This window comes from Chelon labrosus (assembly GCF_963514085.1).
Source record: "Chelon labrosus genome assembly, chromosome: 10".
In the NCBI taxonomy this organism is placed as follows: Eukaryota; Metazoa; Chordata; class Actinopteri; order Mugiliformes; family Mugilidae; genus Chelon; species Chelon labrosus.
In genome coordinates, this window is record NC_140360.1 from 1,273,845 (window position 1) to 1,288,171 (window position 14,327).

The 14,327-nt window shown below is 42.6% G+C and overlaps 1 protein-coding gene across 1 annotated transcript in view; it reads right to left on the reverse strand.

The window, feature by feature from the left end:
* LOC311494579 (NLR family CARD domain-containing protein 3-like) overlaps positions 1-14,327 on the reverse strand; it is a 29,654-nt gene that overhangs the window by 14,061 nt on the left and 1,266 nt on the right. The window contains exons 2-6 of the mRNA XM_084553678.1: positions 14,047-14,189; positions 12,414-12,492; positions 12,040-12,268; positions 10,085-11,870; positions 8,248-8,424 (exon numbers count right to left, since the gene is read on the reverse strand). Of these exons, the coding sequence (XP_084409804.1) occupies positions 8,248-8,424; positions 10,085-11,870; positions 12,040-12,268; positions 12,414-12,492; positions 14,047-14,177 (2,402 nt within the window). The 5' untranslated portion in view covers positions 14,178-14,189. The remainder of the gene's footprint in view (positions 1-8,247; positions 8,425-10,084; positions 11,871-12,039; positions 12,269-12,413; positions 12,493-14,046; positions 14,190-14,327) is intronic.

Genomic DNA, 14,327 nt, shown 5'->3' on the forward strand with positions numbered 1-14,327 from the left:
TTTTATATTGCCTTGAGAACCAGTTAAATATGTCGCTCCAAAGGTTGTCCAGTGCTGGGCAGTACCAGAACAAATGTGAGAGTGAACCTTCAGCTCTGTTACATCTATGACACATGGAAAACACTGATCCACATATTCTATTAAGTTTAGTTTTGGAATAATGCAGCCTATGTATGACTTTAAACTGAATGGACTGATATCTGGAGTTTATAGAACACTTCTGTACATTGGATTAGTTGTTTTAAAAAAAATGTAATGGCAAATAAACAGGGAGGTTTTGAAAGAGATACAAGAACCTTGGGAGTGCAACCATTTTAATGGCATTAATGCAGCCAATCATTGAGAGAGGGAGCAACTTCCAGTTTCTAATACTGGCTTTAAGTTTATCCACCATGTCCAAAGAATTCAATTTCAGTAAAAGTTTGGGGTTTCTGGAGATCTTAAGGCCAAGATAATTAATATGAGTAGTAGCTCATTTAAATGGCAAAGATTTCAAGAAAGTAGGACACATGTTAGTCAATGGCATGAACTCACACTTGTCCCAGTTAACTGTGTCCCAGACAATCTACTAAATGATTTTCTATAATCCAGGAGGTTGGGAACTGACACCATTGGGTCTGATAAACAAATCAATAAATCATCAGCATACAGATTAACAAGGCTTTCAGCATCACCAAACTTTACACCATGAATACCTGGGTGACCTCTTATACCTATAGCAAGTGGTTCCAAGGTGATATCAGAAAGAAGAGGAGAAAGAGGGTCGTCCTGCCTCACACCCCGCTGTAACTCAAAGGGCTGAGATGTGTCTGAATTAGTGAGAATAGAAGATACTGGCTTAGGTTAAATTATTTTCACCCATTCAATCAAATTTTCTCCAAATCCAAATTGCTTCAGTGTCTTCAGCACGTACGGCCATTCGATCTGATCAAATGCCTTCTGGGCGTCAAGAGATAAAACAGCAGCCTGTGTACTTTTCACTACCACTGAGTATATCGTATTTAAAAGCAGACAGACATTACTAAAAGAAAACCAACCTGGGATAAATCCAGTCTGATTAGTTTGTACAATGGTGGAAATATGCCTTCCTAATGTCATAGCCAAGACTTTAGTTATTATTTTCAGATCACAATTTAAGAGAGCAACCGGTCTGTAACTTGCAGGGTCCAACGCTTCCCTTCCCCCTTTCAAAAGCAAGCAGATATGTGCCTCATATAATCAACTGGGGAGGGTCTTACTTCTCATAGAATCGTTTACCATCCTCAGCATCAGTGGAACTATTTTGTCATGAAATGATTTATAAAATTCACAACCAAAGCCATCTGGGCCGGATGTTTTTCCAGAGGGGAAGGCTCCAATAGCATTCAAGAGGTCAGTGTCAGAAACTGGGGCATCTAAGTCATCTCTGGGTGCAAAATAGAATCAGAGACTTCCCCATTATCATTGGTCTATGCGTGCAGTCATATGCTCAATAAAAGACTGATCCTCCAGAAGAAGAGGGTTGAAGCGCCAGCTATATTTTAGACAAGACACGATATTTCTGAAGTTGAGAGAAACTGGACTGTGATCAGATATTAGAATATTATGAGAAGTAGAATCAGTAACACTGGGCAATAATTCAGCACCTATCAGAAAGTTATCAATCCTGGTGGAATACTTATGGACATGAGAATAAAAAGAAAACTCCTCATCTGTAGGATGCTGCAGTCGCCATATATCAACCATATTCCTTGTTTTCATTAAATCATTCAGAATTCCTACTGAAGATATAGCAGGGGGTGGTTTTGTAGAAAGTCTATCTGGGACCGGGTCAAGATGACAATTAAAATCACCCCCAATAATGACATTCAGGGTAGAGTCCAGTATCAAATCAAATGCCTTTCAGAAGAAATCAGGATTATCAATATTTGGGTCGTAGATATTAAGCATCGTTATCAGAAGGGAGTTTATGTTCCCAGATATCATCAGATACCTTCCATATGGGTCTGCTGTCATACAATCAAGGTGAAATGGTAGATTTTTTCAGAAAAGAATAGCAACCCCCCTAGATTTGAGGGTAAAAGGTGCTTGATAAACTTAGGAAATCCAACTTGCTCTCAACCTGCGCTGCTCATTTACACCAATGTTTCCTGAAGAAAAATTACGTCTGGTTTTATGACTTGAGATGCGAGAAGACGCGACCCCTTTTAATGACATGACCCAACCCCTTAACATTCAATGAGACCAATGTAAATTTATCGTTTATACTGCCATGTGTTATGTTATCAGATACTGACATTATCTCTGTAATAAAAGCTGGTATCCTCTCAAACGTGCACAAAATCTAATAAAACAAGACACATTAAGAACATACATTGTAACCTGAGGTAACACACTCAAACAAACCCATGAACCTGAACATGTCCCCAACCCGCCCACAAGTACTTCCCCAAACGAAGCCCGGACATCCCCTCATGCTCAGGACCGCTACACGCACGGCCTGAGACCAGCCTTCAAACCTGTAGCTCACTATTAAAGTCCTAATAATTAACTTAGCCCAGTTCTGCTGCCAGACATAATTGACCTAAGTCAGAAAAAACAAACTGACAGTCTCTCAACTTATTAAACATAGTTATCTGGGAAATGTAGCATAGTCTTATCGGCCCTCTGTATAAGTGTATACGCCAAGGAACCTCAGCAATCTGAAGATAAGTTCTTTAAGACAGTGTTAATAAAAGCCATAGCCTCACTCTGTGTTTTATCTGAAGCCTCGCTGGGAAAAGTAGGCTGTGCTCCACCTTCAGCTCCCGCAGCATCCCCAGGGCCTCGGTGTATCCACGCCACTGCCGCATCACCTCGGGCGTGTAGTCCGGGAAAATAAGCACCTTGTTGCCTTTGTACTCCAGTTGTCGTTCCCTCCGGAGGCCAAGTATGAGCTCCTTCTCCCGATAGAAGTGGACCCTGGCGATGATGGCTTAGCGAGGCTCAGCTTCAGCTGTGGGCGGTGGCCGCAGGGTCCGGTGCGCCCGGTCGATAACCACCGGTGACCCAAAGTTGTCTTCTCTGAAAAGCTTCGTAATCAGTGCCTCGATGAATTCTGTTAGTTTACCCCCTCTTCATGCTCAGGAATGCTGATAATCTTAACCCATTAAGACCGGATCACGCATCTATGCGTAGTTAGGCCGGCAAACGCGTCTGTGTCATTTTGAGCGTTGTCGTCTTTTTCGCAGACTGTCCTCCTCTACAGAACGACCACAGTTGTCGTTTTTCATGCACCCAAATTACGACCCAGTGTTACGTTTGGGGGTGACTAGCCGCGCTGGTGCCCTCTAGCGGCATCGTAATAGGCAGGCTAAAAGCTGTTTTAATTCCCGCTCTATAGCTGTTAATACGTCACTTTATTAAGTTTTAATTTTTTCATGCTAGAAAGTAACGGTGCAGATCCCCAATATGTGATCAGTTTATCCAAATAATGCCTGGTTGGAAGTTTGCGCCGATGTTTTCCGAGAAGTGAAGCGCCACCTGTGGCACCAGGAGCAGCGAGTCATCTCAGAGACGAACGGCCGGCCTCCTGAGGTGATCCGCCGGTCAACCTCCGTCGTCATCCCGGGGTAGAAAACGAGCCTATTAGTGTAAAAATACTACCCACACCCTCAAAGTGAATGCTAGTAATGCCGTATTACTCAATGCATTCGTTAAACCTGGTGCATTTTGAACAGTATTATTAAAAGAAGGCTTATGAGATCAGCACAAAGCCTAGTGACATAGATGGACTCATTCCAATCCTGTCAGTTTTTGCCGCTCAACCAAGCTACAGCAAAGCTTCATAATATTTTCAAATAAACGACTCAAATGCAGTGTTGTGTGTCATTTCTTAACTTAAAGCAACTAAAATCACTGCCGTTACAAGGTCGGCTGTGGTAAATATTTCATGTGTTCAGCAGATAAACCAATCCAAACCCTGCCTACTGTAAGCCTACTGAAGCGGGAGAACCAAACTGCATTGCTGTTTGGCGTAAATCTATATTGCGCGGTTCTGAACACATCCTAAATAAACTCTCTTTACTTTTTCTTAACATATATCGACTTAAAGCAATGTCATCGCTAGTTCGGCAATACTAGATATTCGATGTAATCAGTATATATATCTTTTACAACCCTATTTTAACATATGTTTGAAAACTGAAAAAACTACAAATATCACGTGACTTGGTATCAAGCTACATGTCGCAGCTCAAGGGATTTGTAGTTTCTACCACGATTAGTAATTTCCTCGAAAAGGAGGATATAAATAATAAAATGAATACATAGCCGGGGGTTTAAGGGTGTGGGAAACACATTTCTTACCAGAATTTAAGCATATAATTGTCAAGTGGGTGAAAAGATACCATTTTGGACAGCACTCCCACTTTCTGTCTATATCCACTAGGTATAGTCACACAGGCACAAAAGGCAGAGTTCATAAGCTTTCTACAGCACTTTGTCCCATGTCTATAGCCCCTTTTGATGCAGAATTACTTTAGCCTTAAGCCTTGAAAAAATTCTCAGAAGTCAGGGTTCAAAGGTCAATAGTTCAAAGAAGGAGTCAGTTACAACCCCTAAACTAACATATGCTATTCCCCAGGTTGAGACCTTTCCAACAATATCTTTATTATAGTCCTACAACAAAGTATGGATTTTCACATTTCATGAACACGGCTGTGCACAGGCTTAGATTCAGAGAGCCTTTTGAGGGCTCTGCCCATGATATTTATTTTTTTTTAACAATGAGAAAAAATCATGTAAGGTAATCATATCTGACAGATTTACAACTGAATTAGTAATTTATATTGTATCTGCTCATTTGTTTTTGCCAATTAATTCCACCAGACATCTTGAACCTGTGTGTAAACTAACATCACAACAGCTATTTGTCAAGGGACTTTGAGTAAATCAGTTACACATACCGTTGTTATGATGTCCAATAGGTCATTTCTGACATCTGTGTGTTTCAATGAAAAAACAGCATCTCAACAAAACACTACTGAGGATATGCGACAGGGGCATTCCTTGATTTCAGAATATTGTAACTTCTATCCTCACCTATAATGGAACTACAGATTCACGGCTTATGCCTTTAACCTCAGGTTTTGAGAGGGGGTTTACAGAAGAGTATTTAGGCCTAAATGGGTTAATATTGTTGTGACGGGACCGGCCTTCAAGGTCATCCATTTTGAACTTGAGCGCGTTGTTCTCGTCCTTCAGGCCAGAGACCGTCTTCTCCAAGCAGGTTATGTGGTTCTCATGATCCAGAACTCGCTCTTCCACCGTTTCAACCTTCTCCAGTAGTCCTCTTTGAGAGCTCTGCACCACCTCTAGTGTTTGCTCTAATTTATCAAACCTGGCGTTGATATGTTCAAGGATCTTGTCAGAAACTTTCTCCCAGATTAAAGACAAATGTTCAGTGTCGCTGTCGCCTGAATCATGACCTGGCCGGCTGCCGCTCGCACTGTTAGCATTAGCGTTAGCAGAAGCTGAGGAAGGTCCAGGCAACTCGACGTTTTTGGGCGACTTCTTCGGCATGTCGTTGCATAAACATAACTGGTTAAGGCCCCAGTGTTCACAGTTTTTCCAGAGGCTGATGAAATTATGTATAAGACTGTCAAAATAATAATTTCACCACTGGCACGGAAGAGCCCCTGAAAGCACATCTACTCCATGAGCTTCTCACCAGCGCCCCCGGTTTTTAAACCGAGAGCTAGCTAGCGTTAGCTATAAACTATCAAAACGGTGTGTTCCCATAGCATTGCTAACGTTGTAAACTGGGGGGGTCAGTATTAGTGTCTTTATTGATGCTTGAAGGATACACAAGCCTCCAGTCACTAGTGGTGAGCGGATCGATCCAAATATCGATAATATCGATACCAACGTTGGTATCGAGATTGATCGATACCAATGTAATGAGATCGGTACTTAAGTTTCAGTTTCTCTCGTTTCATTAAAGAGGCGACCTGACTCTGTCTAAATGCCGCTGCTGTCACAGAGCAGATCAGGCTCATTGTGCTCCTCCTCCCCCTCCTGTGTTTCTTGTACAGTCACGTGACTCCGCGGCGCCAGGTGACCTAACACCGCCCACCGCTACCAGGCGGGCCCGACCAGCAGCAACGATTACACACAACGAGAGAAAGAGTAGGGCTGTTTGGTTATACTTTCGGGCCGAAAATTAAACGATAGCAAGTTGTGCTATTTGTAAAAAGTCTGTAAGATACAGTGGTAATACAACAAACTTGTATAAGCATATGGACATTTTTAAAATCCCCCGCCCACCTAGCCCCTACAGACCCCTGAAAAGAAGAAAAAAAAGTGCACTAAAGGGGAGAAATGTTGTCTTAATTTTTGTATTGTGTTGCCTAAACACTTCCTTACATTATTTATAGTATTTGTTGTGGAGTGATAATTTTGTACACTTTGTTTATTTAAGAAAAAAAAATCCAGAAAGAAGTGCAATAAATGAAGAGATTTAGTTTTTATTGTAGTTTCTGAACACTCTGCCTGAAAAATAATTTGTTTTTATTTGTCCTCAAGTGATCATTTTGTGTTGTTTCTGAACAAAAACTTTTATTGTGATAAAGTATTTTGTATTTACTTATAAACTTTGCCCAAATTCTGTACCGCATTTTAACTGATTAATAATCCAAAAGGGAAATCACAAAAACACTTAAAATGTCATTAAAATTCATTCAGATTTAGATTGATGGTGCGTCCACCTTAATTATTAAAAAGTATCGGTATCGGCGATACTGGCCCTGTATTTACTTGGTATCGGATCGATACCAAATCTAGCGGTATCGCACACCTCTACCACTCACTAGGTGGCAGCAGAGCTCAAACTGATCAACAGCTGTGTTGCCAGATCTCGCGAGACAAATAAGCAACCAGGCCTGTGATAACAAGCCCACGGTACACAGTTTATTTATGTTTTTCTCTCCCCTGAGCTTCAGGAACTTTATATTTCTCCCAGTCTTTGATATATTTCTTCCCGTATTTCAACCACTTTGTCCCGGGCATTTGTTCCTCAAAACTCTCCTAAAGCCCACCATCATCCACGCATATTTTTAATTAAACATCCTAACTAGAAACAAACAGATTGCCCTGTACTATTTACCATCTGGGTCAGAGCCAATTAGAAGCAGAATGGAAGTGGAGACAGGCAAGACCAACTCCTACGTTTAAATAACATAATGAAAATATCTGCTTGACAACTTATTATGGATCTGGGAACAAGCCCAAATAAGCAACTACACTTTAGAAACGAGACCCAAAAAAACGCCACCCGTGACTACCAATATTTGTAAGAGACTTTACAGGAAAACAAGCCCAAAGTCACTTATAATAAGCTGACTTGGCAACGCTGTCAACAGGCTGCCTGTTCAACCCAGTAGAAGAAGAACACAGGAACACAGGTGTAGAGCTGATGGAGGGTATCAGAGGGTATTTATCTTTAGAACTGTGTTCATGTGCATAGATCACCTTTTTACTAAATATGAAGCGACTGGTCTAATTTTAGGCTCAGTTTGTCAGTCCCCTGTGAATTTCCATGGATTGATAACAGGCGCAGGTATCACCAACAGGCCGCTCATTTTATGAGCACATCATTGACTTTCCTTCTCTAGTCCGATGCTCTAGTCATGTCCCATCATGTCACGTCTTTTACGTCTTGTCATCCGTGGAGGTTAAAAAAGTAACAAGCCTGTTTTTACAATGTAAGGAGTAGAAAGTACAGATATTTGTGTACAAATGTAGTAAAAGTAAAAAGTTGTCAGAAAAAGAAATACTCAAGTAAAGTACAGATACCTGTCAAATCTACTTAAGTACAGTAACAAAGTATTTGTACTTCGTTACTTCCCACCTCTGGTGATCACGTTATCACTTCCTGTTCAACCACAGGAACAAGCTGTTACAGCTGATGAATGAATGAATGAACACTTCTACTTTACCAGTTATGGGCTCATTGTATTGATGTAGACACAACAGCAAAAAACAAAAAGGCACTCTCTCCAGAGGGGCAGCTCAGCTACTAAGGGCAAACGGGCTGTTTCCTGAGCAACAATAGCCCGTACCTGTGCACGTCTGATGACTGAGGAGATACCTGCTGATGTTCAGGAACATGATTCTCCTTCATTTAAACTCTTTGAGCTCCTTTTCTATCTGACAGTCCTGACAAGAGAACTCATCTAAACTGGATCTCCATTCTTCAGAAGCCTGAGAAGAAAATAAATGAAAACTGACCTCAGAGTCTCCAGTTTACAGTTTGGACTCTCCAGTCCAGCAGACAGATGCTTCACTCCTGAATCCTTCAGGTTGATGTTTCTACTCAGGTCCAGATATTTCAGATGGGAGGGGTTGGACTTCAGAGCTGAGGCCACGACTTCACAGTGACTCTCTGAGAGTCCACAGTTAGAAAGTCTGTCATGAGACAAATAAATAAAATCTGTTATAATGGAAGAAGGCATTTCTATGAACATGATGGGTTTGATGAGTGGACAGTTGGACACATCCTGTTGGACATTTTGTCTCCACATCAGTGGTTCAGCTCATCTTCTCTGACTGTGTTTGACAGGAAACAATCATTCTCATCATCTCTCTCAGACCTTTGTTTAGTTGAATGAGCAGATGAACAGAATAAAACAGAAACCTGTCCTGCTTAACTTAAAACTGCATAAATTAATATGAAACAATAGAAAGCAGAACATTCCTCTTGTAAAAGTGCAATAAGAAAAGTGCAAACAGAAAGTGTGAGGAAAAGTTGTTGCTTTGTTGTCTTCTGGTATCTTCTTCACAAGCAACAGTACCTCGACCAATGAGATGAGAGGGATTCCTGCTGTCAGCTCATTGGTCACAGAGCAGGAGACGGCCTGGGAATAAGTTTACCGTAAATGTTCATATAAAGCATCCTGTTATTCATTCATTCCATTGACATTTTACACACTATTTTGGATTCTCACGGTAATACGGGACAAAGTGGGTCCTGTTTCAGCTCAATACGGGACGCGTACTTTTGATTCTAAATACGGGACGATTCCGTTTTTCAAGGGACGGTTGGCAACCCTAATCTGATCCCATCATGAGGACATCTGGATGAGACAAACATCTGGACTGTCTTCACTGTTTAATGGACTCTGGATCTTTTGACTGAGTTCAGCTCAGTGAACAGTTCCAGTTGGAAAGATGATCTCTGCTGTCGACCTGCTGCCGTCAGCTTCAGTCCACAAGTGGAACATTTAGTCTTTAGTCCAACACAAATGAAAGCCATCACTTGACAACCTCAGACCTGGACATCATTCAGTATGAACATGGTGAAATATTTCCATGTGGAGGACACAGGACTGGCTCAACTTTAGTTGTTCAGCACAAACACAATGAACAAACAATCAGGTTGAATTCTTTTCACCATCAAGTCATCACAAAGATGTTCTCAGGGTTTTATCTGTCAAACTAAACTCTGACCTTTGTGTGTTTCAGATCTCTTTAACAAGTCAGACTTCTACCGTTCTGCTCTTATATATTCAGACCTCTGAGCATTTCCTGCTTCAACTCTTCTCTACAGCAACAAGACAGGAAACAAATAGAAAGAAAGATGTAAAAACAAGACCATGTGACTCAACTTCTCTCCTTAAAATGAAACGTTGAACTCAGTCAATAAAATGCTCCATTGATGGGTCAGTCTCTGTGTGGGATGATCAGTAGTTTACGCTGGCTCATGTTGATCTTAACAAGCTTTAGACAGATGTTGATGTGGAGCCACTTCACTGACTTCAGGATTATTCTGTACTCTAGAAACAGCCTTCAATATCCTCTCATCATTGTAACGTGAGGCCTCAGAGGCTGCTTCAGCTAAACTAACTTACTGATGGAGAGAATAATAAGACAGAGAAATAGAAAGAAAAGAGTCAATAACTAGAAGAACAGCTTTAACCAGCTGGAGAACATCTGGGACTAAATACAACTGACTGTGATGTTTGCAGTGAACAAGTGGAACACTGTTTGAAGAAGAATGAGAACGTCTGAAGAACTAAACTACTAATCTCTACTGACTGATTCTGTTAATGATCACATCAGGACTCACTCAGCCTTTCTGCAGTTCCTCACAACTGGGATCAGTCTCCGTCGTCCCTCCTTTGATGTTCTGTACTGATTCAGGTTCAACTCCTCCAGAACCTCCTCTGACATCTGCAGCATGTAGGCCAGAGCTGAGCAGTGGATCTCAGAGAGTTCCTTCTCTGATCTGTTCTCTGACTTCAGGAACTCTTGGATCTCCTGATGAACTGAGAGGTCGTTCATCTCCATCAGACAGTGGAAGATGTTGATGCTTCTGTCAGGAGAGATTTCATCAGCGTTCATCTTCTTCAGGTTGTTGATGGTTCTCTGGATGATTTCTGGACTGTTCTCTGTCTGACCCAGCAGATCTCCTAAGAGTCTCTGGTTGGACTCCAGAGAGAGGCCATGAAGGAAGCGAACTAACAGGTCCAGGTGACCATTTTTACTCTCCAGGGATTTAATCATGACTCTGTTCAGAAATTCATCCAGAGGTGAGTTATTGTAGTTTCTTCCCAGGAAGTCCTTCAGCACCTCAGTCTTCCTGTTGGTGTAACAGTGGATCATGTAGACTGCAGCCAGAAACTCCTGAACGCTCAGATGGACGAAGCAGAACACCTTGTCCTGGTACAGTCCTCTCTCCTCTTTAAAGATCTGTGTGAACACTCCTGAGTACACTGAGGCTGCTCTGATATCGATGCCACACTCTGTCAGGTCTGATTCATAGAAGATCAGGTTTCCTTTCAGCAGCTGATCAAAAGCCAGTTTTCCCAGAGACTCAATCATCTTCCTGCTCTCTGGACTCCAGTGTGGATCTGTCTCAGCTCCTCCATCATACTTGACCTTCTTCACTTTGGTCTGAACCACCAGGAAGTGGATGTACATCTCAGTCAGGGTCTTGGGCAGCTCTCCTCCCTCTCTGGTTTCCAACACATCCTCCAGAACTGTAGCAGTGATCCAGCAGAAGACTGGGATGTGACACATGATGTGGAGGCTTCGTGATGTCTTGATGTGGGAGATGATCCTGTTGGCCTGCTCCTCATCTCTGAATCTCTTCCTGAAGTACTCCTCCTTCTGGGGGTCAGTGAACCCTCTGACCTCTGTCACCATGTCAACACACTCAGGAGGGATCTGATTGGCTGCTGCAGGTCGTGTGGTTATCCAGAGGCGAGCAGAGGGAAGCAGTTTCCCCCTGATGAGGTTTGTCAGCAGCACATCCACTGAGGTGGACTCTGTAACATCAGTCAGGATCTCAGTGTTGTGGAAGTCCAGAGGAAGTCGACACTCATCCAGACCGTCAAAGATGAACACAACCTGGAACTCTTCAAAGCTGCAGATTCCTGCTTCTTTGGTTTCAGTAAAGAAGTAATGAACAAGTTCCACCAAGCTGAACTTTCTCTCTTTCAACACATTCAGCTCTCTGAAAGTCAATGGAAATATGAAGAGGATGTCCTGGTTGGCTTTGTCTTCAGCCCAGTCCAGAGTGAACTTCTGTGTTAAGACTGTTTTCCCAATGCCAGCCACTCCCTTTGTCATCACTCTTCTGATTGGTCCATGTCTTCCAGGTGGGGCTTTAAAGAGGTCTTCTTGTCTGATGGTTGTTTCTGGTCTGTGTGGTTTCCTGGATGCTGTTTCAATCTGTCTGACCTCATGTTCATCATTGACCTCTGCAGTCCCTCCCTCTGTGATGTAGAGCTCTGTGTAGATCTCATTCAGAAGGGTTGAGTTTCCTGCTTTAGCAATCCCCTCAAACACACACTGGAACTTCTCCTTCAGAGTAGATTTAACTTTACGTCCACAAACTGCAGCTTCAAGTCCTGAATGAAGAAACAAGAAATAAGATGAATGAATAAACTCTCCAGTAAATATTCCAACATGTCATTGCTCTAAAGAATGAGTGTGTGAATATATCTTGGTTCATCTCTGGAGACATTAGTAAATGTCCCATTTCTCCAGCAGCTTCAATGTTTAGAGAAATCCTCTTACTGCTCTGCAGACAGTCAGCCAGCTCCTCCTGCTTCATTCTCCTCAGGAAGTTCACTGTGATCTTCACAAATAAATCTCTGCTGCTCCTCCTCTGCTCTTCATCCTCACCCTCCAACACCTCCTCACCCTCCCTCTGACTCTCTGAGCATTCTGGGTAAGCTGGACTCAGAACCTTCTGGATCTTCTTCAGCTGGTTCTTCACATAAGTGATGATGTTGTCCTCCAGCAGCTGGAACAGAATACCATATGAATGACACAAGCAGACTGAAATCATGGAGACAAACATCAGATCCATGTTGGACACACTGACAATCCACTGGTTTACAAAGTGCAGCATGGAGATGATGGAAAGTAGTTGTTGTACATGTACAGACCAGAAAGATGGAGTCCAGCTGTGTCTGATGCTGCTGGGCAGACTGACCACTGAGAACCTCTGAGCTCTGCTGGTGGACTCTGTGGACCAATCATCAACAATTAGCTCTCACCATGTCTGTCCACACAGACACAAACACAAGGTAAATGTCCCTGGAGTGATATGTGGATGTGAAGAGTGAATCAGATGAGTCTCTGTAGTGGTAAAGGTTTACTAGTCCTGCTGATCCCACTGACCATCAACAGCTCAGTCTGCAGCTGTTTCATAAAGCTTTGCCTCCCTGATGAATCAGCTGGAGAAGGAACCCAGAGCCAGAGACTGAAGACTGTAAAACGTCCACCAGTCCACAGTGAGTGACTGACAGGCCATTATCAGCCACACAGAAAACAAAGCAGACAGAAACATTAAGAAACCTCAGACTCTCTGACTGATCATGTTAGAGATAATAATCCTAGCGAGGCACATGTTCTTCACCTCAGAGCCATCAGCTGTTTCTTTGTCTCCTCAAACATATTTGACTATTTTAACTTTGGACACTTAGAAACAAAGTGTCTACACAAAATAGCCTGGATGTCCTTCCCCCCAACTCATCCTGAGTTTATCTTCTCTACGACTCAAACAAGGTCTTCAGGTCAGGACTCAGCTGTCCACCTACACCTGAAGGACAAGGGACAACAATGTCCACATGTTCTGAACATCTGAGGAGTCTCTGGACATTAATGGATCATCAGAGAACCACCAGGTTCATCAGAACAGGTTCCTCCAGGTCCAGGTCCAGGTGAGTATCAGGTCATTAACAGACTCTAGTCATGTGACCTTCAGGTGATGAAATCCTAAACTCCCCACCAGTCATTTAGAGCTGAACACTTGGAGGAAACGTCTTCCAGTCCAGACGTCTTTGTCTCAGTTTAGTTTCTGGACATAACAATGTTCACTCTTCCAGGAATAAACCAAAGGTCACGAGTGTCCATGAAGACTAGAACGTAGATGAAGCAGGAGTTTTTATTCTCCAGCTCCACTTCCTCTGCAGCGTTACAGCTGATGAGTTTCATCTGAGTCTCTACCATGAAGAAGACCTGCAGGCCGAGGCCTCAGACATGGAGCTGCTGACTCTCTTCCTCAATGTTTCATACTAATGTGCAGACTGTGTCTATATGAACTCTGGTTAGCTTAGCATTAGTTTAGCTCCTCCTCTCCTCAGACAGATCTCATCTTCTCTCTCTCTGGTCCACAGTCCAACACAATGAAGACTTGTCTCCATGGAAACAGACTGAACAGCTGATTAAAGACTGAAGACACTACTCTGCTTCAAAGATCAGTCTCTTATCTGTCTCCTCCTCTAAGGCCTGACACTTACTGTGTCGGTCATTTTAGAAGGTCTTTGTGAAATAAGCAAGAATTCAGCAAGTTACTCAAACCATGTGACTTGTATAAAGTTAGTGATTGTTCTACTGTATATCTATATGTTGTCTATCTTCTTCTTCCAGTGTGTCTGTGTTGTTTTAGATCAACATCTGTTTATCTTCTGAGGAAACATCTACAACATCTAAGCAGCAGAGATGAAACAGACATGAGCAAGTCAACGTTTATTTATCCTCAGCTCCTCAAGTCAGACAGATTTACTGACACTTTACCTCTCTGGACAACAACCACGTCTTCCTTTAAAATCTGCCATAATGTCTTTGGACCGGTCGCTCTTCAAGGACACACAGCTGGCTCCAGGTCCAGGTCCAGGTCCCTGCAGTCTGTCCTCTCTCTGGTCCATGCTGCTGAAACACTAATCATTCATGTTGTAAACAGATCAGCTGATCCTCCACTGATTGGCTCTTATTCATCAGCTGCTGCACTTCTACTATCCGTCCACTAGATGGAGCCATGGAGGACACACATGATGCGTTCACTGACACTGAGACTT